The following is a 25,303-nucleotide window of genomic DNA, read 5'->3' as shown; positions in this document are numbered from 1 at the left end:
TGCCCAGGCTGGAGTGCAATGGCGCGATCTCGGCTCACTGTAACCTCTGCCTCCCAGGTTCAAGCAATTCTCCTGCCTCAGCCTCCCGAGTAACTGAGATTACAGGCATCTACCACCACGCCTGGCTAATTTTTGTATTTTTAGTAGAGACAGGATTTCACCATGTTGGCCAGGCTGGTCTTGAACTCCTGACCTCAGATGATCCACCCGCCTTGTCCTCCAAAAATGCTGGGATTACAGGCATGAGCCACGGCACCCAGCCCATAAAGCCTTTTAACATGTTCATTGCAACACCTGGGACATGATTTGTTTAGCTGACTCACACTCATTCTTCATATTTCAGCTTAAACATCACTCCCTAGTGAAGCCTTCCCTGACTCTGACCCCACCTGATCTTTGTCCTGTTTCCCCTTATATGCCTTCATTGCTCACTGATTTTCCTATAAAGCAGTTTGGGTTTGTTGTTGTTGTTTTGAGATGGAGTCCCACTCTGTCTCTCAGGCTGCATTGCAGTGGCGCAATCTCTGCTCACTACAACCTCCACCCCTCAGGCTCCTGGCCCCGGGATTCAAGCACTTCTCATGGCTCAGCCTCCTGAGTACCTGAGACCACAGGTGCGCACCACCAAGCCCAGCTAATTTTTGTATTTTTAGTTGACACGGGGTTTTGCCATGTTGGCCAACCTGGTCTCGAACTCCTGGCCTCAAGTAATCCACCTGCCTTAGAGTCCAAAGTGCTGGGATTAGAAGTGTGAGCTACCACACCCAGCCAACATTAAGGATCTTGAGAGATTGTCCTGGATCATGTTTGTGGGCCCTAAATGTAATCACAAGTATCTTTATAAGAGGGGCACAAAGGGAGATTAAACTACAGAAGGCAAGTGATGACTGAGCAGAGACTGAAATGATGTGGCCACAAATCAAGGAATGCTGGCAGCCAATTAGAAGCTGAAAAATTCCAGGCCAAGAATGGATTCTTCCCCGGGACCTCCAGAAGGAGCTAGCCTTGTCTTTGATTTTAGCCCTATAAGAATCGCTTTGGAATTCTGGTTCCTAGAACTATGAGAGAATAAAATATTGTTGTTTTAACCCATTAAGTTTGTGGTAATTTGTTATCACAGCAATGGGAAACTAATAAAAGGAGTAAAACTGTAAATTCACTCAAGCCTGTAATCCCAGCACTTTGGGAGGCCGAGACGGGCGGATCACGAGGTCAGGAGATCGAGACCATCCTGGCTAACACGGTGAAACCCCGTCTCTACTAAAAAATACAAAAAACTAGCCGGGCGTGGTGGCCGGCGCCTGTAGTCCCAGCTACTCGGGAGGCTGAGGCAGGAGAATGGCGTGAACCCGGGAGGCGGAGCTTGCAGTGAGCTGAGATCCGGCCACTGTACTCCAGCCTGGGTGACAGCGAGACTCTGTCTCCAAAAAAAAAAAAAAAAAACTGTAAATTCAAAACAATAAAATGTCTATTTCTGAAGTAATGACCTGGACAGACTGTAAAAGTTGGATATTTTTGTAGGCATAATTTCTCAACTAGCTCTATGCCTTGGATATTTTTAATATTTATATGTTTTCCCTAAATATTTATTTTGATTTCTTGTAGCTTTGAAGGTACCACTTGTGAAATATCTGTGTTATTTGAGGTATGTAAAGACATTGTTAAACAGTCTTTGTTTGCCTTTGTTTCAGTAAATCCTCAGCAGTTTCTAACTGGAAAAGAGGATGAAGATTTTCATCCAGATTGGGAACAAAGCAGACTTGGCCCATTGTTTCTTTTCCACTATAGCCTAGAGATATCAGCTTACAGGATGATGTCAGATCAGTTCATGTACCTTAATTGTGTTTTTACATAAGAGTAGTTTGTACCTCTAGAGGCAACATAAAAATAAGAACTTCCAGCACCCCTGAACACAGTTGAACGTGTGGACATGTACGAGTTGGATTTCTGCTCCCTTCCTTTCATGTTAGAGAGCCACCCCTAATTTCTAGCCTACCCCTTATCTTCAGCCAGAGGAATAGCAGTGGATCCTTTCCACAGCCTACATTCTCCAGCAGTTGCCTTCATTCCGGCTTGAAAGGAATTCCCTGGCAGCCCATTGGCCCAAGAGTTAAGGAAATGGTTGCTTAGCAACTGACTCCTGCCCCCACCACAGCCCTGAGAAGAGGAGCTCTTGGGCCAACCACCTAGTTTCTGCCTGTGTTACAGTGAAAAGGAGTTGCTTAAGAGAAGATGAAGCCCTTGTCTCTGTTAATAGAGATATTGATAATTCTTGGGGTCACAATTAAAAGTAAGTTTTTTTTTGTCCTTACAGTTCTCTATGAGGATCTTTTCTGTTTGCTCAAATAGTGCCAAGGGCAGAAGCCAATCAAAAGATTAGAACTTTCCTATATCCCTAAGTAATGCCATTTTTGTACAGGTATTTTAAAATATGCAATAAGAAGAATAGATGATAATGATAGTCTCACTTGGGATAATACTTGGGAAGGGTGTGGGCGATGGGGAGAAAACAAATCTATGAGAAAACCACTACAGTAATTGTTATAAAGTAGGGATATTTAGGGCAAGTTGTTAAGTGTTATTAAATTTAGAATATCATAAAGGTCTAGTTCCAAGACTTTAAAGGAAAAATATAGGACTCAAAGAGTGTGAAAGATCCATAAACATGTTCTTTTAAAATATTTACACAATAACAATTTCACTTCCAAAGTTTCAATGTTTCCTATATAGTTACTATCTGAAAATGGAAGTTATTTTCCAATCTTGTTTCTTTGGCCATTTTTTGTTACTTTTTACCCAATCCTCATATAATGTGCTCATGATAAATTCAACTTAATAAATATTTATTTGGCCCCGATTGTCTAGTGGTTAGAATTCAGCACTCTCGCTTCCACAGCCTAGGTTCAATTCCGTCAGAGAAAAGAAAAAAAAAAAAGGAAATATTTGGATTTTACGCAGAAATGTAAGATTGGTTTACCATCCATAAAGTAATCAATGTAACAATCACATCAATAGAATAAAAGACAAAGATCACATGATCATTCTAAACTAGTAAAAGCATTTGACAAAATTCAACATGCTTTGTGATAAAAATGTGTGACAAACTAAGAATAGAAGGAAACTTTATCAACCCGATATAATATATCAAAAAACCCAAAGCTACTATATTTAATGGTGAAAGACTGAATGCTTTACCCCTAACATCAGGAATAAGACGAGGATGTCCACTTTTGCCATTTCTATTCAACATTGTACTGGAAGTTCTAGCCATGGCAATTACACAAGAAACAGAAGTAGAAGACATCAAGCTTGGAAAGAAAGAAGTGAAATGATCTGTATTCACCGATGACATGATCTTGTATACAGAAAATCCTATGGAATCAAGTACAAAACTATTAGAACAAATAAATGAGCTCCACAGCACTGCAGAATAAATACAAAAAGTGGTTCCATTTCTATACAGTAGCAATGAGCAAACCAAAAATGAAATTAAGAAAGAAACTTTATAATAGTATCAAAAATGAACTACTTAAGAATAAATTTTACCAAAAAAAAGTGCAAAACTCATCTTCTGATAACCACAAAAATTGTTTAAAGAAGTTAAAGACGACCTCACTAAATGAAAAGACTTCCCATGTTCATGGATTGGAAAACTTAATATTGGTAAGATGGCAATACTCTCCAAATTGATCTACATATTCAACACAGTCTTTATTTATTTGTTTATTTATTGTTTTTGAGATGGAGTTTCGCTCTTGTCGCCCAGGCTGGAGTGCAATGATGCAATCTCGGCTCACTGCAACCTCCGCTTCCTGGGTTCAAGCGATTCTCCTGCCTCAGCCTCCCAAATAGCTGAGATTACAGTCGTCTGCCACCACACCTGGCTAATTTTTTGTATTTTTAGTAGAGATGGGGTTTTACCATGTTGGCCAGGCTGGTCTTGAACTCCTGACCTCAGGTTATTCACCGGCTTCAGCCAGCCAAAGTGCTGGGATTACAGGCATGAGCCACCACACCCAGGCTTCAACACAATTTTTATGGAAATCCCAGCTGACTTCTTTTCAAAAATTGGCAAACTGGTCTTAAAATTCATATGGAAAAAAACGTTCCTGAAAAAGAAGAATGAAGTTGGAGGATTCACACTTCCCAATTTCAAAACTTACTACAAAGCTACAGTAATCAAGACAATATGGTCCTGATGTGAAAATAGACATATAGATTACTGGAATAGAATTGAGAGTTTTACAAGTAAACTGTCACACTTATCATCAATTGATTTTTGGTAAAGATGCCATGAAAACTCAGTGTGGGAGGTGCTGGAGGAGAGAATCTCTCCAACAAATGGTACTGGGACAACTGGATAACCACATGAAAAAAATGAATTTGAAAAAATTAAATAAAACAATTTTTAAAGGCTAGGCACAATGGTTCCTATCTGTAATCCCAGCACTTTGGGAGGCCAAGGCAGAAGGATCACTTAAGGCCAGGACTTCGAGACCAGCCTGGTCAACATAGCAAGAACCTCATCTCTTTAAAATTAAATTAAAAGATAAATAAAAAATTTGTAAGAATGAATTTGTACCCCCACCTCATACCTCATATACATAAATTAATTCAAAATAGATCAAAGACCTACACATATAGCTAAAGATTTAAAACTCTTAGAAGAAAACATAGACATAAATCTTCCTAACTTTGGATTAAGCAATGATTTCCTAGATATGCCACCAAAAGCACAAGCAGAAAAGGAAAAACCAAACATTATCAAAACTCTTCTGCTTTGGAAGATATCATCAAGAAACTCAAACAACAACCCACAGAATGAGAGAAAATTTTTGCAACTCATATATCTGATGAGAATTCAGTATTCAGAGTATACAAAGAACCTTACAACTCATCAACAAAATGACAACCCAATTTAAAAATGGGCAAAGAAATTGGATAGACATTTTCCCAAAGAAGAACAAATGACCAAGCACATCAAAGATTTTCTACATCATTGGTCATTAAGGACATGAAAGCGAAAAGCCAGTGAGTTATCACATCACACCCACTAGGATGGTTATAATCAAAAAACAGGAAATTATCGGCCGGGCACAGTGGCTCACACCTGTAATCCCAGCACTTTGGGAGGCTGAGGCAGGTGGATTACAAGGTCAAGATTTCAAGACCATCCTGGCCAACCAACATGGTGAGATCCCGTCTCTATTAAAAATACAAAAATTAGCTGGGCATCATGGCACACACCTGTAGTCCCAGCTACTCAGGAGGCTGAGGCAGGAGAATGGCTTGAACCCGGGAGGCAGAGGTTACAGTGAGCCGAGATTGCACCACTGCCCTCCAGCCCAGGCGACAGAGCAAGACTCCGTCTCAAAAAAAAAAAAAAAAAGGAAATTATCAAATTTTGGAAGGATATGGAGAAACAGCAGCCTTAACACATTGCTGGTGGGAATATAAAATGGTATAGTCACTGTGGAAAACAGTGTGGCAGTTTCCTAAAAAGTGAAACACATATTTATTAGGTTGGTGCAGAAGTAATTGAAGTTTTGGCATTAAAAGTAATGGAGAGGCCGGGCGCGGTGGCTCACGCCTATAATCCCAGCACTTTGGGAGGCCGAGGCGGGAGGATCAAGCGGTCAGGAGATCGAGACCATCGTGGCTAACACGGTGAAACCCTGTCTCTACTACAAATACAAAAAATTAGCCAGGCATGGTGGCCGGCGCCTGTAGTCCCAGCTATTTGGGCGACTGAGGCAGAAGAATGGGGTGAACCCGGGAGGCGGAGCTTGCAGTGAGCCGAGATGGTACCACTGCACTCCAGTCTGGGCAACAGACCGAGATTCTGCCTCAAAAAAAAAAAAAATGGAGAAAACCATAATTACTTTTGCACCAACCTATGCAATGTGACCTATTAATTCCACTACTAGGTATATAACCAAGAGAAATGAAAACATAGTGTTCACACAGAAATTTGTACACATATATTTATAAAAGCATTATTCATTGTAGCTTAAAGGTGAAAACAACCCAAATATTGACCAACAAATGAGTAAATAAAAAAATTGTGGTATTTACATTGGAATATACATACAATGGAATATTACTCAGCCATAAAAATGAATGAAGTACTGATACGTGTTACAATTTGGATGAACCTCAAAAACAGTTGTGCTACATGAAAGAAGCGACACAAAAGGCTGCATATTGTGTGATTCTTATTCTATGAAATATCTGAAATAGGCAAATTCATAAAGATGGAAAGCAGATTACTGGGTTAGGGGATGGCAGAGGGGAGAAAGAGGAGTGACTACTTAATGCGTACAGAGTGTACCTCCGGGATGATGAAATTTTGAAACTGTAGAAAGGTGATGGCTGTATAACACTATGAATGCACTAAATGCACTAAATTGCACACTTTAAAAGGGGTAATTGTATGTTATATGGATTTCACCTCAATTTTTTAAAAATGTTGCAATGCTTCGAAAAACTGGCAATTCCTCAAAAAGTTAAACATAAAGTTACTATATGACCTAATAGTTCCATTCCTAGGTATATATCCAAGAGAACTGAAAAACATATTTCCATACAAAAACTTACACATAAATGGTAGCATTATTCATAAATAGACAAAAAGTGGAACTAGCCCAAAAGTCCAACAACTGATGAACAGATCAACAAAATGTGATATATCCATACAACAGAATATTCAGCAAAAACCACAAAGTATGATATGGATAACCTTGAATACATGCTAAGCAAAAGAAGGTAGACACAAATGGCCACATATCACGTGACTTCTTAGGTATGAAACGTCCGTAATAAGCAAATACGCAGAGACTGAAAGTCCATTACTAGTTACCTAGGCCTGGGAGGTATGGGGGAATCGGGGTGATGATGACTTAGGGGTACGGGATTTCTTTTTGGGGTCATGAAAATTGTTCTCTGATTGTGGGATGTTTGCACAAATTTGTGAATATCCTAAAGGCCATTGAATTGTAGAGGGAAAAAATAAATCTTTAATGAAGGTTATACACCAGGAGTATCGGGGATGTAAGAATATCTAAGAACAGTCCATATCCTCGAGCAGCTTAGAGTCTCGAAGAGAAAACCAAAATAACTAATGAATAAATTGTAAAGTGTTGTAGGTAATAAAACAGAAGTACCGTAGGGCACAGAATGAAGGAGAGGTCAATTCTACTGGTGTATGGAGTAGTCAGAAAGGCTTCACAAAGGAAATGGCATAGACCAAATCTTGAAAGATTAGTGAGTATTCACCAAGCAGGCAAGGGAGAACAAGAACATTTCAGTCCAGAAAAAAGGACCAAAGACACAGAGGAATGAAAAAGCATGGTCTATAAATAAGTGTATCAGTTTGCTGTTGTGTAGTATATAAGAAGCAACTTATGAGGCTGGAGTGGTAGGCAGGGACTTTGTGTGACAGGCTATGAAGTTTGGGCTTTATCCTGGGAGGAATGGGTAGTCATTTCAGGTTTAGTCCTTGAAGAACATGAATAGAATTATGCCTTAGAAAAATGACTTTGAGAGTAGAATAGTAGCTACTAGATGTGAGAGTTGGGGGAGAGGGGATATCCAACGGTTGGTTAAACAAATACAAAAGTATCGCTAAATAGGAGGAATAAGTTCTAGGATTCTATAGCACTATAGTGTGACTATATTTAACCACAATTTATTGTATCAAATAGCTAGAAGAGCAGTTTTGAATGTTCCAAACACAAAAATGTGATAAACATTTGAAGTTAGATTTACCCTGATTTGTTCATTATACATTGTATATATGTATCAAAATATCACACTGTGCTCCATAAATATGTACAATTATTACATATTAATTAAAAACTAAGAAAAGCAAAAAAAATTTAATAGCAAAAAAAGCAAATATTCAATGCCCTTTAGCAAAAAAGAAAGAAAAAAGGAAAGAAGAGGAGAGGGGAGGAGAGGGAGGAAGAAAGAGAGAGAGAGAGAGACTTTGGCAGTAGAGAATTGGATGTCACTGTGTAACTATAGTGACAGTGTAACTAGTAGAACATTACTGAATGGTCCAAGCAAGAAACAATGAAGACTTAAACTACAGCAACAGCAGTGGGAACTGAGAAGAGTTGATGAATATCAACGCTAGAGAGATTATCACAGAAGTCCAAGGTGAGAGAGTGCTAAGAACATAGGAATTGCCAACAATGCCAAATGCCAGAGAGAATGGGGAAATTAGAGTCAGCAAGTGACCATGAAATTTAATAGCTTGAGAATTTTTGTTTCCAGGATAGCTTCAGCAGAGAAGCATGAACAGAAACCTGATGTCAAGGCTGGGTGTGGTGGCTTACGCCTGAAATCCCAGTACTTTGGGAGGCCGAGGCAAGCAGATCACCTGAGGTCAGGAATTCGACACCAGCCTGGCCAACATGGTGAAACTGCGTGTCTACTAAATATACAAAAATTAGCCAAGCATGGTGGCGGGCACCTGTAATCTCAGCTACTCAGGAGGTTGAGGCAGGAGAATCACACGAACCCAGGAGGTGAAGGTTGCAGTGAGCTTAGGTCACGCCACTGCACTCAAGCCTGGGTGACAGAGCAAGACTTCATCTCAAAAAAAAAAAAAAAAAAAAGAAAGAAAAGAAAGAAAGGAAGCTGATTTCAATTGGTAGAAGTGAACATGAAGAGAGAAAGTAGAGACATAATGATTATACAGAGTCCTTCCAGGATTGTGGCAGTGTTCAGGGTCAGACTCTAGCTATCGATAGATCATTCATTAATTGTAGGTGTATAGAGAACCAACAAAGTAGTTAGTGGGAGAGAAAACAGTTGTTTTTCAAAAGCTAGTGCTGGCGGGGCACAGTGGCTCACGCCTGTAATCCTAGCACTTTGGGAGGCCAAGGCGGGCAGACCACATGAGGTCAGGAGTTTGAGACCAGCCATGACCAACATGGAGAAACCCCGTCTCTACTAAAAATACAAAATGAGCTGGGCATGGTGGCGCATGCCTGTAATCCCAGCTACTCTAGAGGCTGAGGCAGGAGAATCGCTTGAACCCAGGAGGCAGAGTTTGCAGTGAGCCAAGATTGTGCCACTGTACTCCAGCCTGGGCAACAAGAGCGAAACTCTGTCTCAAAGAAAAACAAAAACAAAAACAAAAAACGAAAGCTAGTGCTGAAAGACCTAAGATTCATATGTAAAATTAGCCCTTGACCTCACTTATTTTCCCTCTCTTTGCCCCTCTACCCTATTTCTCAAGGCAAAACTGACAGGTCTGTCCTTTTTCATTCAGATACACCTTGCAAGCTTGCATGTTGCTTTTTTATTCATTTTTTTCACTTGATACTCATTATATTTTGATTTTACCTATATAAAATTATTGAGGAGGACATAACTATGCGATTGTCCCTGACTCTACATTCACCTAGGGAATTTCTTAAAAAGTTACTGAGATGATTTTTCTCTTTTGGTAAATCCTCAGGTTAAAATAGTTGAAAATGATGGAAGGAATGAACAGTCCATCACAAACTATATGGCTTAGAAAAATGGAAGGAAAACTAATTATGCTAAACTAGTCATGTGTTTTTTTCTCTCTTCACTCTATCAACTTAGCTGCTGCCTTTTTTTTTTTTTCTCTGAGATGGAGTCTCACTCTGTCGCCCAGACTGGAGTGCAGTGGCGTGAACTCAGCTCACTGCAACCTCCGCCTCCCAGGTTCAAGCAATTCTCCTGTCTCATCTTCCCGAGTATCTGGGACTACAGGCGCTTACCACCACACCCAGCTAGTTTTTGTATTTTTGGTAGAGACGGAGTTTCACTCTGTTGGCCAGGATGGTCTCCATCTCTTGACCTCATGATCCACCCGCCTCGGCCTCCCAAAGTGTTGGGATTACAGGTGTGAGCCATTGTGCCCAGCCTGCTGCTGCTTTAAGGTAGTGTAAAATATATCACTGAGGCAGAGAAAAGGCACTGCCAGGAGTTCTGGCTATAGATCATCCAGAGTCCAAGGTTTCCTGTCTCCCATCTATTTCTTTTCTTTCTTGTTTATTTATTTAGATCTTGCTTAGAAACAATTTTTTCTTTTTTGAAAATTTTTATTTACAATGACAGAACTTGCTACTGTCTCAGAATATACTTTTTTTTTTTTTTTGGCAGAGTCTCATTCTGCCTCCTAGGCTGGAGTGCAGTGGCATAATCACAACTCACTATAGGCTCAATTTCCCAGGCTCAAGCATTCCTCCCACCTCAGCCTTCCAACTAGCTGGGATCACAGGCATGCACCACCATGCCAGGCTATATTTTTTGTAGAGATAGGATCTCGCTATGTTGCCCAGTCTAGTCTTGAACTTCTGAGCTCAAATGATCCTCCTGTGTCAACTTCCCAAAATGCTGGATTACAGGCATGAGCCACCATGGCTGGCCCCATCTATTTCTTTCTAGTAGTAACTCTTATCATACACTTCTGTGATTAGAAAAGCAAAGCAAAACAACAGAAAGTTAATAGCAACTCTCACAGACACACTCCACCTACCCAGCAGCTCTCTATCCCAGTTGAAAGAGGCACGTAGCTCATCAGTCTCACAGTAACCAGAGGCCAGAAAGCAGTTGCCTCACAATCATGTCTAGGTACCTGTCTGGTCCAGAAGGAGGCCACATAAAGACCAAGCCCTGGACATGTTGGAGAGAAGCTGAGCCTAAGTAGTACAAGCAAGAAATATCCCACTGCTTCAGAAATGTTCTTGCTTCTACCAGTGCTATTTTGAATAACCTATGGAATTGAGGATTTCTAAATTACCTTTGCTTTCATTAAATTCTTTTATGTTGTACCTCTAACCAGGGAAAAGATACATTGCAAGTAACTGGAGCATCTCTCCTTGAAAAGAAGCACGAGAGACCAGGTGTTATGATAGGATTGATGACTGCAAGAGAGAAGTTTGATAATTGTGTTATGTGAGGGGTCAGTAAGAAAGCACATTTCTCTTTTGTGAGTTTCCTGAAAGTTATAAGGATTTTTCACACCTTCGTATCTTAGATTCATCTGAATGGTTTCTGATTTTGTATTTTTTTCAGTGACAAATATTAATTGCATATTTATGGGGCACAATGTGATGTTTTGATATATGTGTATGTTGGTCAATGATTAAGTCAAGCTAATTAACATATCCATCCCTTCATATAAGTACCATTTTTTGTGGTGAGAACATTTGAAATCCACTATTTTAGTAATTTTGAAATACAGAATACATTATTAACTATAGGCACCATGCTGTGCAATATCTAAAACTTATCTTCCTATTTAATTGAAACTGTACTCTTTGACCAACCTCTCCCCATTCCCCATACCTCCCTCCCCAGCCTCTGGTAACCATCATTCTATTCTCTATTTCTTTTTTTTTTTGAGATGGAGGTTTGCTCTTGTTGCCCAGGCTAGAGTGCAATGGCACGATCTTGGCTCACTGCAACCTCCGCCTCCCGAGTTCAAGTGATTCTCCTGTCTCAGCCTCCCGAGTAGGTGGGATTATAGGTGCACACCACCATGCCCAGCTAATTTTGTACTTTTAGTAGAGACAAGATTTCACCATGTTGGCGAGGCTGCTATCAAACTTCTGACCTCAGGTGATCCACCCGCCTTGGCCTCCCAAAGTGCTGGGATTACAAGCGTGAGCCACCGGGTCCAGCCTCTACTCTCTATTTCTATGAGTTTCAACTCTTTAGATTCCACATATAAGTGAGATCAGGAAGTATTTGTCTCTCACTTCCTGGCGTATTTCATTTAGTATAATGTACTCCAGTTTTATCCATGTTGTTGCAAATAGCATGTTTTCCTTCTTTATAAGGGTGAATAATATTTCATTGTGTATATATACAACATTTTCTTTATCCATTAATCCATTGATGGACACTTAGGCTGTTTCCATATCTAGACTCTTGTAAATAATGCTGTAATGAACATGGAAGTGCAGATATCTTTTTGACATACTGATTTCAAGTCCTTTGGATATATACCTGGAAGGGGGATTGCTGGATCATATGCCAATTCTTTGTTTGTTTGTTTATTTTTTGAAGAATCACTATCTACATTGTTTGACATAATGGCTGTACCAATTTATATTCCCACTCACAGTGTATAAGATTTTCCTTTTCTCTGGCCAGGTGTGGTGGCTCACACCTGTAATCCCAGCACTCTGGGAGGCCGAGGCGGGCAAATCACCTGAGGTGAGGAGTTTAAGACTAGCCTGGCCAACATAGTGAAACCCTATCTCTACTAAAAGTAAAAAAATTAGCCAGGCACATGCCTGTAATCCCAGCTACTTGGGAGCCTGAGGCAGGAGAATAGCTTGAACCCAGGAGGCAGAGGTTGCAGTGGGCTGAGATCGTGCCACTGCACTCCAGTCTGGGTGACAAAGCAAGACTCTGTCTCAAAAAAGATTTCCCTTTTCTCCACATCCTCACCAACATTTATCATCTTTCATCTTTTTTCTAACAAGTGTGAGGTGATATCTCGTTGTTATTTTAATTTGCATTTTCCTGATGATTAGTGATATTGAACGTTTTCTCATATGTCTGTTGGCCATTTGTATATATCTGTTGGCCATTTGTATGTCTTCTTTCAAGAAATGTCTCTTCAGGGTTTTTGCCCACTTTTTAATCAAGTTGTTTGTTTTCTTCCTATTTAGTTGAGTTTCTTATCTATTTTAGATATTAGTCCCTGGTCAAATGTATGGTTTGCAAATATTTTCTCCCAATTCATGGGTTTTCTGTTCAATCTGTTAATTGTTTTCTTTGCTGTACAGATTTTTAGTTTGCTGTAAATTCTATTTGTCTATTTTCATTTTTGTTGGTTGTGCTTTTTGGGGTTACATTTAAGAAATTACTACCCAGGCCAATATGGTGAAGCTTTTCCTCTATATTTTCTTTTAGTAGTTTTAGAGTTTCTGGTCTTATGTATAAGTCTTTTTTATTTTTTTTTTGAAATGACAAGTGACTGGGTTTTTTTGTAAGTGACTAGATTAAATTTTCTTCCATTGTGCCAATATGTAACCCAACATAGAGATTAACTGCCAGTTTCAGGAAAATAAAGTTATATTTTTGTCAGCCGTGAATGTATGTCTTCTGAATACTTTTTCTTTTGTTTTTAGTTGATACATAAACATGCATCAACTTCATCAACGATGCAGAGTGATACTTTGTACATATATAGAATGTGTAATGATCAAATCAGAGTTATTAGCATAGCACCTCAAACATTTATTATTTCTTTGTGTTGTAACATTCAAAATCTTCTAGATTTTCCAAAATATGCAATAAGTCGTTAACCATATTTATCCTATAGTACCACAGAACACTAGAATTTATTTCTCCTATCTAGCTGTGTTTTTGTATAAATTAACCAACTTCTCCCTATCCTCCTCTCTTTCCATCCTTCCTATTATCTAATAACCACAATTCTACTCTATCACTTATATGAGCTCAATTATTTTGGCTTCCACATATGAGTGAGAAAATGCGGCGTTTGTCTTTCTGTGCCTGACATTTCATTTAACATTATGTCCTCTGGGCTCATCCATGTTGCATAAATGACATGATTACATTCTTTTTTTCTTTTTTCTTTCTCTTTTCTTTTTTCTTTTCTTTTCTTTTTTTTTTTTTTTTTTTTTTTTCTTGAGACAAGTCTCACTCTGTTGCCCAGGTCTGGAGTGCAGTTGCATGATCGCAGCTCACTGCAACCTCTGCCTTCTGGATTCAAGTGATTCTCATGCCTTAGCCTCACCAGTAGCTGGAATTACAGGCATGCGAGATCATGCCTGGCTAATTTTTGTATTCTTAGTAGAGACCGGGTTTTGCCATGTTGGCCAGGCTGGTCTCAAACTCCTGACCTCAAGTGAACCACTCGCCTTGACCTCCCAAAGTGTTGGGATTACAGGCGTGAGCCACTGCACCTAGCAATTTCATTCTTTTTCATGACTGAATAATATTTCATTGTGTATATTTTTATTTTTTATATTTATATTTATTTTATGTTTTTATATTTTTGTTCATTTATCTGTTGATGAATATTTAAGTTGACTTCATATCTTGGTTATTGTGAAAAGTGCTGCAATAGACATGGGGGCACAGGTGTCTCCTCTTCAGTATACTGATTTCCTTTTCTTTGGATAAATAGTAGTAGGATTGATGGATCATATGGTAATTCTATTTTTAGGTTTTTGAGAAACCTCTATACTACTTTCCATAATGGCGGTACCCATTCACTTTCCACCAGCAGTGTTTAAATGTTCCCTTTTCTCCACATCCTTGCCAGCATTTGTTAATTTTTGTCTTTTCGATAATAGAGTCATTCTATTGTGTTTAGGTTTTTAATACATTTTGAGTTGATTTTTGTATGCCTTGTGTGATAAGGGTCTAATTTCATTCTTCTGCAGTGGACATACATTTTTCCCAGCACCATTTATTAAAGATAGTGTCCTTTCCTCATCATGTGTTTTGGCACCTTTGTGAAAATCAATTGACCGTAAATACACAAGTTTACTTCTGAGATCTCTATCCTGTTCTGTTGATCAATGTGTCTGTTTTTAGTCCATTATCATGCTGTTTTGATTACTATAGATTTGTAATATATTTTGAAGTCAAGTTGTGTGATGTCTCCAGCTTTGTTCTTTTTGCTTAAGATTGTTTTGGCTGTTTGGGGTCTTTGGTAGTTTCACACAAAATTGATGGCTTTTTTTTTCTATTTCTGTGAAAAATGACATTGGGATTTTGATGGAGATTATACTGAATCTGTAGACTACTTTGAGTAATATGGACATTTTTATCATATTAATTTTTCCAATCCATGAATATAAGACATCTTTTTATTTATTTATACCTCCTTGAATTTCTTTCATCAAAGTTTTGTAATTTTTAGTATACAGATTTAAAAGCTTTCTATATCAAACAATTACTACTACTCTTTGAATCTATTCAGTAGGGTAGCACTTATTGGAGAGAGGACAGGCTTCGGCCTGGGGAGAGCTAGGTGAACAGACCCCCTTGCAGAACCCGTAAATGCTCGTGCATCAGCTTTATCTCAGCTTTACTGAGGAACTCCCTGATATGTTATTTTTGTCTGACAGGAATCACTCTTCCCAATTCCGACTCCACTTTTTTTTGCACATAAGGGTTCATAAGTCTCTCCCATTTTATGTATATCCCAAGAATTCTCTCTGCCAGTGATAGCCCTCTACCTGCTCCTAATGGATCCCAAGATCTATCCCCCCATCAATTGAAACTGCTTTTTCAAAGAATGCCAACAGCTCATTGATTTCCAATCCAGTGGCCTCTTGCTGTTCTTTCTGCTAACCTCTGTGCACCGTGTGACATTACTCTCCATCTTCTTTTTCCCTCTTCCTCTGTAGAGCCATCTCAGGCTCTTTCACGGGCTTATTTTTCTCAGTTCTCCTTTTAAATGTTGTGCCCAAGGTTCGGTGCTTGGCTTTCTTGCTCTTTGCATTTTATGCTTCTCATGCTGCCACCTAAGCCCCACACATTTGTTTACGTGTCTATATCTCAGACCCTCCTTCTAATCTCTAGACCAGCATATCCAGCTACATGATGATCATGAACTATGTATGCAGATTCCTTAAATCAACATTTATTATCAAAGTTACTTCCTCCTGTGTTTTTTCTCTTGTTAATGGCCTCAACTATCCTTCCCTGCTCACCTTGTTCTCAAGTACTCCAAATTGCATGGTTATACAGTTCTAATTCCCCTAAGTATCGTTTAATTCAGTGTTTTAATGATAAGACTGAGGCCTACCCTGGTGAAATTGCTTCCCCCGGGTTATCCTGCAAAGCCAAATCTAGAACCAGAATCTCCTAATCCTTTATATTTATTCATTCCCTTATTCTTTTACCAAATCTTGTCAATTTTATATCCTCAGGGGTTTTCCCACCTATACATTTTCACTGTCTCCATTTAAAATCTCATTTTAGTGTCTTTTAACTACACTAATACACTTCTAACTTGCTTTTCTCTTATCCACATACACTACTGCCAGAAATAATATTCCTCAACTCCAAATCTAATCATTATGTTCTCCTGCTGAGACATCCACTTTATATAGAATAAAGTTCTAATATCTTGTCCAGTAGTCAAAATCCTATATAATTAGATCCTAGCTTCCTTTCTATTTTGTCTTAGCTACACACACATTTTATTTCAACCGATTCAAACTATTGTTAGCTATTCAGTATACCTAGCTAACTCTCCCACTTCCATGTCTTTCTCAAGCTGTTCTGCAGACGGTCTGTCGACAGGAAAGGACTGTCATCCAATCTTCTTCTCCATCATCGCCATAAATCTAAAGTATAGTATCTTGTTCATCTTTTAAGGTCTATCTCAAGTTCTACTTCCTCTTAAAAAAAAAAAAATAGACCCAGCGCGGTGGCTCATGCCTGTAATCCTAGCACTTTGGGAGGCTGAGGCCGGTGGATCATGAGGTCAGAAGATTGAGACCAGCCTGGCCAATGTGGAGAAACCCCGTCTCTACTAAAAATACCAAAATTAGCTCGGTGTGGTGGCGTGAACCTGTAATCCCAGCTATTCGGGGGGCTGAGGCAGGAGAATTGCTTGAACCTGGGAGGTGAAGGTTGTAGTGAGCAGAGATCACATCACCATACTCCAGCCTGGCAACAGAGTGCGACTCTGTCAAAAAAAAGGAAAAAAAACAACCCTTGGTGGCTCATGCCTGTAATCCCAGCACTTTGGGACTTTGGGACTTTGGGAGGGTGAAGCAAGAAGCAAGAGGATCTCGAGCTCAGGAGCTCAAGACTAGCCTGGGCAACATAGTAAGACCCTGTCTCTATAAACAAAAAACAAAACAAAACTTTCCCAACCCCTTCCAAGTAGCACATTGTGCCTTTATTGTCCTCTGCATCAGAGTCTCATAATTGAGTTAGTTTTTAACTCCCTTAGCAGATTGCTAACTACGTGATTACAGAGATGGTGTTGTACTTGCCTTTTAGATCTCCTTTAGCTCATTGTAGAACCTGACATTTAGTAGATGCTCAGAAACACTTGTAAAATTAAATAGTAATTAACATACACATAATGCTATACTTTGTACAATACATTCCCAAAACCTGTGGAGTAGGTCTTTCAAATGTTTTTATTATTCTAAATTTATAGATATTTAAAATTCTGAAGAACAGAGTTTAGTAAGACCTGAATTCTCTGGTGGGAATCAAAGGTTTTTACTCTGTATTACCTCTGTTATTCTAAGTCTGAATTCTCCAAAGGACCGTGCTGTGTATTTTCCTCACAATCATATTTACTTGCCTCAGGCTGTTTGTGCATACTATTAAACAGCCAGATGAAAAATTAGAAATTCAATCAATCATCCAAATATTTTTAAATGTAATATGCATATGTTTGCTTTCATATAGAACAAACAGCCAGGTGATTGATCAAGCTATTTGCTTTTCAACCAGTTGTTTTCGCAGTATGATTACTACATAAACTCTAACAGTGATTTCTTCAGTTTTTTGTAGATTTTCTAATTTTACTGGATTCTTCCATTTATTTACTATAGTCATCTAGTCCTATTTATATAATTTATCAGCCAATAAAATATAGTAAAAAAAAAAAAGAACTGGTTGTTATGACTTCTTTAAGCCTGTTCCCTCAGACTTGGAACCAAGATTATAATGCCAGGATTGAAGAGAATATTCTAAGATTGGATAAAGTGATTTACACCCTGCAGCTTCCATGATTGAGAGATTTAGGGAGGAAAAAACAAAAACACATTAACTCTGGAAACAAGCAGGAGTGTCTTTGAAATCATCAGGAATTCCCAAGAGACAAAATAACAGGTGGAATTGAATTGAAAGAGAAAACTTTTGCCCAAAATGTGCAAAAGAGAATACTGCTAGGAAAGACGTAAGAGTAGGTTCAGGGAAAAAACGAAGGAGCCCTGGCGCCGTGGCTCACGCCGGTAAGCACTTCAGGAGTTTGAGGCGGGTGGATCACCTGAGGTCGGGAGCCTGGCCAACATGGTGAGACCCCGTCTGTACTAAAAATACAAAAATTAGCCAGGCATGGTGGTGGGTACCTGTAATATCAGCTACTTGGGAGGCTGAGGCACGAGAATCTCTTGAACCCGGGAGGTGGAGGTTGCAGTAAGCCAAGTCGCGCCACTGCACTCCAGCCTGGGGGACAGAGTAAGACTCTGCCTCAAAAAAAAAAAAGCAGTAGGAGCAGCCTAGCAATTCTGACCCCTACTCCCCTCTCAACCGCCACTACCACCATATACAGAGGAAAGGGCAAGACTTATGAAAGGCTTACTAGGTTGTTGGACCAACCCTCCTACTGAAATAAAATAATACGTGTAAAATACAAACTTCTTAAATGCATCAGAGAGTTTAGAAGACAGTGAAGTACCAGATAAAAAATCTAGGGAAAATCTAGAAGCTAGAGAAGTAAGCACAAGTGCCCCTGAGCAGGGCCAAGACTTGCTCCCTCCTGGCCCCAGCCGTGCACCTGAACATCAAAGCAGCTTTTGCCCCTGTGCTAGACAAGTGTAGACACTGGTTTTAATGGCCACACAAAGAGGATAGAATCCAATACTCTAGACCCGTCCAAGGTGAGAAGTCCAATAAGAGACCTTTTCAACATTAACCTGGGACCAGAAAATGCTCTACCCTTAAAATAAGGGCACACTACCCCTTCCCAAGTCCAGGGATCAATAGGACTTAACTTTTAGCAGAGCAAAGAGAAAAGGAAAAAGAAAAATATGTATCTCTGAGAAGTTGTGTGGTCACGTGCCAGCCCTCACAGCTTGGGTTTCCATTGCTTAGGGATTCCCAGGCACCCCAACCCTAGAACTAGCTCTAAGGTTAGATCTATGCACCTAGGTTAAACGTTAGGAAACTGGCAAAAGTAAATTCATGTTTTCTCCGTGGAAAGACAACTTCATCATAGGCCTCAAAGAATCCACTCTGATAAAGTTTGCAGTACACAGTCAAAAATAAGTGCAAAAGGAGACAAATCGCTATTAGGTGGGAACATTTGTGGTCGGCATTTGTGCCAGAGATATAGACTGAGACTGCAAATGGCTAGTGATATTCATGGAGTCTCTATTCCTAGAAGACTAGCTCCTGTTACACTCTGATAGCACACCCTGCAATACCCGCAAAGTCACTGGTAGAAAGCAGAGGCAATTCATTATAGCATTCACAGAGAGATTAACAGGGAAAATCCAAGCCTAACATGAGGACATTAAGACTCAGCAGTGCTTACATATTCTACAATTTGAACAATTCGGAGAATATTGGCATGGCCCCTGCACAAGGGTGACCCGCAAATTTGTGAAGCATTCCGTATTTTTTAAAAAGCAAACATTTGAAGACTTTAAAACATAAAATACCGTAATACATATTTAGAGAGTTTACTTAATCCATGAAACAAGAACAGGCTTTAATGAAAGAAAAAAGATATGTTAGAAATGAAATATCTGATAGCAAAAGTAAAAACCTTAAGGCTGAATAGCAAAATTGTCATAGCTAAAGAGCAACCTGGATGCTCAAGATCAAACTGAGAAATTCCCTCAGATCATAATACAAACAGATAGGGAGATGATACATATGAAACAAAGGTTAAGGCACTTGGAGGATACATACAAACATTACAATATCCATACAATAGGATTTCCAGAAAGAGAAAATAGAACTCAGAGGAAAAATAAATCAAATAAAATTCCCTAGATATGAAAAAAGACTCAGGTTTTTACATTAAGGCCCACTTTGTGCCAAGCAAGAAGACAGGGAAAAGACCTGCTCATAGAAAATAGTGGTAAAATTTTAGTACTTTACGGATGATAAGAAAATCCTAAAAGCTTCTAAAAAGAAAAACATGTTATTTACAAACAAAAAGCACCCTCTTGACTTCAGATTCTTTAGCCACACTGAGTATAAGAAGACACTAGAGAAATATTTTCTAAAATACTGAGGTGAAAATGATTTTGAACTTAGAATTCTATAATCTGACAATCAGACAAGTATAGTGACATTTTCAAACAAGAGACATTTTCAGACATGAATGGATTCAGAATATTTATCACCCACAAACCCTAGCTGAAATAATAGCTAGAAATAAAGTGAAAAATGAATCCAAGAGAAGACTGGAAGTCAGTGGTAAACCAAGTAACCTTTAAGACTTACGATAAATCTAAGTAAAGGTTCATTTTATTTTTTAGAAACACAATAATCACAAAGATTTATTTTTTAAAATCCTTTTCACAGTAGCAACAGATGTTATAAAATAGCTAGGAATAACTTTAATGAAGGTGGAGTAAAATATCCAGGGAATGAAAATTAAAATGTATCTGGAGAACATTAAACAAAGAAACCTGAATAAATTAAAGCTGTACATCTAAATGAATCTGTGTTGTAAATATGCCAAGTTTTTGTAAATTAACATTTCCAATCAATTGTAAATTAACAATTCCAGTCAAAATATCAACATATTTCTAAATGAATCTGACAAGCCTATTCTAAAATTCATCTAGAAAAGAAATTATGCTGGAATTCCCAAGATAAGTTGCACAAAGAGGAACACAGAGGGAGTGTGTGTGTGTGTGTGTGTGTGTGTGTGTGTGTCCTCATACACACAGAGAAGTTCCTGCTCAACCAGATAGTAAAATATGCTATTATAAATAGACAGTAATTAGATATACAGTAATTAGGGTATTGCCAGAAGAATAGAGGAGTAGATCAGGAAAACAGAACAGAGAGTTAAAAACAGACCAGTGCATGAATAAGAATTTAGTACTTGAAAGGAGGTTTTTAAATGTAATAGGAAAGAGATGAATTATAATGATTGCTAGTGACAAATTGTCCATTCATTTAGGACATAACGGTGGATCCCACTTCATACGAATCACAAAAATGATCCAGATGGATTAAAAATGTAAATTGTAGCCAGGCACGGTGGCTCATGCCTGTAATCTCAACACTTTGGGAGGCTGAGGTGGGTGGATCACCTGCGCTCAGGAGTTTGAGACCAGCCTAGGCAATATAGTGAAACCTCATCTCTACCAAAAATACCAAAAAAAAAAAAAAAAGAAAAGAAAAAATTAGCTAGCTGTGGTGGCATATGCCTGTGGTGCCAGCTACTCAGGAGGCTGAGGTGGGTAGATCACCTGTGCTCAGGAGTTCGAGACCAGCCTAGGCAACATGGTGAAACCTCATCTCTACTAAAAATATATATATATAAAAAAAAAGAAAGAAAAAATCAGCTAGCTGTGGTGGCATATGCCTGTGGTCCCAGCTACTCAGGAGGCTGAGGTGGGAGGATCGCTTGAGCCTGGGAGGTAAAGGTTGCAGTAAGCTGAGATTATGCCACTGCACTTCAGCCTGGATGACAGCATGAGACCCCATCTCAAAAAAAAAAACAAAACAAAAGTACATTGTAAAAGCAAAACTATAAAAGTAGTTTAAGGAAATACATGAAAATATAGATTCAAATGCTTGGTAAGAAAACCTTCTTGAACAAAACACAAACAAAAGGTTATAAGTGAGGAAAGAATGTATAATTTTCTCTGCTTCAAGATTTAAGACCTCTATGGTGAAAAGGATACAATAAACAGTTAAAAGGCTGAAAACAGACTGAAGAATATATTTACAACATACACACTGAATCAAATAACATCCAGAATATATAGGGAATTCCTAGAGATTTTTTAAAAAAAGAGCCTGATAGAAAAATGGGCAAATGACCTAACAGTCAGTTCCTTAGGGAGGAAATATAAATACTCCCAAATGTGAAAAGATGGTTAACTGTGCCAGTAATCATGCAAATGAAAATTAACAATGAGACACCAGTGTTATTGACAAAAATTGAAAAGTGCCAGTTATGGTGAGAAAAAGTTAATATTCCTATATAGTAACATATATAGTATATATAGGAATATATAGGAATATTAATTTCTATTAATTAATATGTGTGGCAGTATTTTTTTTTTGTGATGGCGTTTCACTCTTGTTGCCCAGGCTGGAGTGCAATGGCACGATCTTGGCTCACTGCAACCTCTGCCCCCACCGGGTTCAAGTAATTCTCTTGTCTCAGCCTCCCAAGTAGCTGGGATTACAGGCACCTGCCATCACGCTTGGCTAATTTTGTATTTTTAGTAGAGACAATGTTTCGCCATGTTGGCCAGGCTGGTCTCCAGCTCCTGACCTCAGGTGATCTGCCCACCTCAGCCTCCCAAAGTGCTAGGATTAGAGGTGGATTAGAGGTGTGAGCCACCGCACCCGGACTTGGCAGTATTATGTATAACATACATATACTATGTGTGGAAGTAGAGTAGTAGCTTTTTGGAATGCCAATTTGGCATTATCTATTAATATTTAAAATGAGCATACTACCTCTCAAATGAGTAAATTTACTTCTTGTCCACCCTAGCAAACCCTCATACCTGTTTTATAGGAAACATGTTCAAGGTTATCCCTTACAGTATTGCTTGTCATAGCAAAATAATTAAAAACATCATAAATGTCTATCCATATTTTATAATTAAATGGCAACCACTGTTGTAGAGACAACTCTCTTCCAACCTTGAGATTCTGGATTTTATTTCATGGTATGTCAGAAGACAATTCCAAACTTGAGATTCTTTGACTCTAAGTTTTGGATTGTAACTTAAAAGACAGTTTGGTCAAATTTTAGATCCAGCAGCAGAATGACATGCTGTGTTATAATAAAAGTATTTAATCAAACAACATTTTAAATTAAGAAACTGTACAGGGTGCTAGTGGCAAACTTAAAAAAAAAAAAAAGAAAGAGGATGGAGCACTTTCTTCAGAGATCTTACAATCCATAGAATAAAATTCAGTATATGATTGGGTGCTAACATAAGTGACAAGGGAGTACCACTTCCTGAAGATGTACCAAGAATGGATGGGTCATTGAAGGCAGTAGTATCCAGTGAGACCTACAGGTAGGAAGGCAAATTTATTTAGTCATTTAACAGATATGTATTAAGTATCAATTATAGGACAGGAACTATGGTAGGCATCTGGCTCGAATGTTGAAACAGGAAAGACATGTCCTGGAAGGATGAATAGCAATTGGATATTTGGAAAAGAACAGGAAAGCATTCCAAATTAGAAGTACACAAATAAGTAAAATACATGGGTGTGAGAATGAGTAGAATGTACATATGGGGTAGGAGGATACTACCACTTCAATAAGAGCAGGGTGCAGTGGGAAATGAATTGGTTAAGAAAAATAAGATTATTGAATTGGATTATTGAAAGGCTTAAACTGTCAGACAGAAGAAATTAAAAGAAACTTTACTGAGTGCTAGCAAATGTCAAGCACTTTCACATCCATGATCTCATTTAGTTCTGAGAATAACTCTTCCCACTCCCCACCCACAACTGTGCAATTCAAAGAAAAACAAAACACAACAATGTTTTGCCTGTTCATGGGGATGTTGGCATGAAATGAGTAAAACATGATGGAAGCTTGAGAAAATGATGATCCCCTTGACAGCGACAGAAAATTGGAGAGAGGAAGGTGACTTGGGTGGGGGCACATGAGAAATAATGATTTAGTTTAAGACTTAGAAATGACAGGAATATATTCAGGCCACCTTGCTGCCTATTTAATCATATTGCAGCCACTTCAACTACTGACAACAAAACAAGTAGTTTGAGTGTCTTCACTCTTCATCACAACCCGAAGTGGAAACCTTCTACCTATTGCAAAATTTCAGCCTTTCAACTAAAGTCACTCTGTGTCTCTAAGCTTAAAAGCTTTAGTGCCCTATTTCTAGAGGACATAATCACATCTTACACTCACCATTAACAAAGCCTTCATACTTTGTATGAATAGAATTAACTAAGTTAATGTATCCATTATACATTTTAGTTCATAAATTTGAGCATGCAAGAAATACAATTTTTTCAACATTGGAATGTAATTTCTGTTTAATGTCAAGCTAATACGTTTAATGTCAAGCTATTGTAGTGTTAATTTCTCTTTACCACCTCTCTAGCTGTCTCCCTACTCCTAGTTCAAGGAATGTTTTCTCATTTTGGGAAGAGAGCATAGAAAGCCTTGCAGTTACTTTGATGTTATATCCCAGTTATTCTACATTTATTCTATTGTCCAGATTGTAAGTCCTTTCTTTTCTTCCAACAACCAAGAAAATTTATTTCTTTCTACCACATCATTATTTTTTTCTGAAGCAATGAGCAACTCACTGACTAAATTGGGAAAAGGCCACAGGTACAAAAAAGTACCAAGAAAAACCATCAGTTAATATTGTCATCAGTTAATATGTTCCACCACATATTCTCACCTATAATTTGCATTTCTCCAAAATAATTTCTCACCTAATCAAGAATTAATCATAAAAATAACATTTATTAGGCACTTGCTATGTGCTAGGCACCGTGCCAGGCACACTGCATAAATTACTCAACTATCCTTCAAGGTTGCTCTTAAGCTCTTTACTTGTATTTACAGGAGGTAATTAGGCTTCTGGAAGGAATACTCTCAGCAAAGCTCAGTTATTTGGCCTTCTCTACTCAGTTAAACTTCATAAAAATTAAAATAAGTAACAGAACTATTCCAGAAAAGAATAAATAAAAGCCTAGTCCCCAGTAACTTTAGTTTTTATGGAAATTTTGCTATCTTTGCACTTGAAGAAGGAAGTGATGAGGAAGAGAGAATAAAAGACCACAAAATATCTTTTCAAGACACTGACACTAAATTATAGACTGTTTCAGAGCATCTGCTATATCTTAATGTATATAACTAAGCCATTAGCCTATTACCAAATGTATAACAGTACATCAAAATGTATCTGTATTTAGAGACCTTGAAATATCCAGGTCTGATCTAATTATGCAGAAATAATGACTGTAAATCACTTATGTTAAGAGAGGAATGGAATAGCCTCTTTCTACACATGCAGTTCTTGCTGTATGGATGCTACAATTATTATATGACTGAGACGGCTCTCTAGGGAACCAAGGTGTTGTTCTCAGAGCATAGAGGTTGGGGGCAGTAATGCCCATCACCCTCATCCTGTCAGGGCTCTGGGGAAGAGAAAAGCTGTGTCCTTCAGAATGGGAAGAGCTTAGGTGAGTGGCAGTTAGAATTTGTATTCTTGCCCTTAATGCCAGACAGAGTCAGGTGTGAAGGAAAGTTGCCCCCATATGGTTGAAAGTAAGATGGCACTCCCACCAGCGAGTAGGGAAAGGTTCCTGTGAAATTCTACCAGGAAAAGGAATGAGCTGGGACCAGGCAGAAGGCAGTTGAGATATTATA

The 25,303-nt window shown here is 38.6% G+C and overlaps 1 protein-coding gene across 2 annotated transcripts in view; it reads left to right on the top strand.

Moving 5' to 3' along the window:
- The first annotated feature begins 2,148 nt into the window (after positions 1-2,148).
- SEL1L2 (sel-1 suppressor of lin-12-like 2 (C. elegans)) overlaps positions 2,149-25,303 on the top strand; it is a 145,275-nt gene continuing 122,120 nt past the window's right edge. For both annotated transcript variants that reach the window (XM_011962567.1, XM_011962574.1), the window contains exon 1: positions 2,149-2,290. In XM_011962567.1, the coding sequence (XP_011817957.1) occupies positions 2,233-2,290 (58 nt within the window). In that variant the 5' untranslated portion in view covers positions 2,149-2,232. The remainder of the gene's footprint in view (positions 2,291-25,303) is intronic.

Source organism: Colobus angolensis, unplaced genomic scaffold, assembly GCF_000951035.1.
Source record: "Colobus angolensis palliatus isolate OR3802 unplaced genomic scaffold, Cang.pa_1.0 Scaffold117, whole genome shotgun sequence".
Classification (NCBI taxonomy): Eukaryota; Metazoa; Chordata; class Mammalia; order Primates; family Cercopithecidae; genus Colobus; species Colobus angolensis.
Note: the sequence above shows the minus strand (reverse complement) of the source record. Positions and strands in the feature narration are given on the sequence as shown.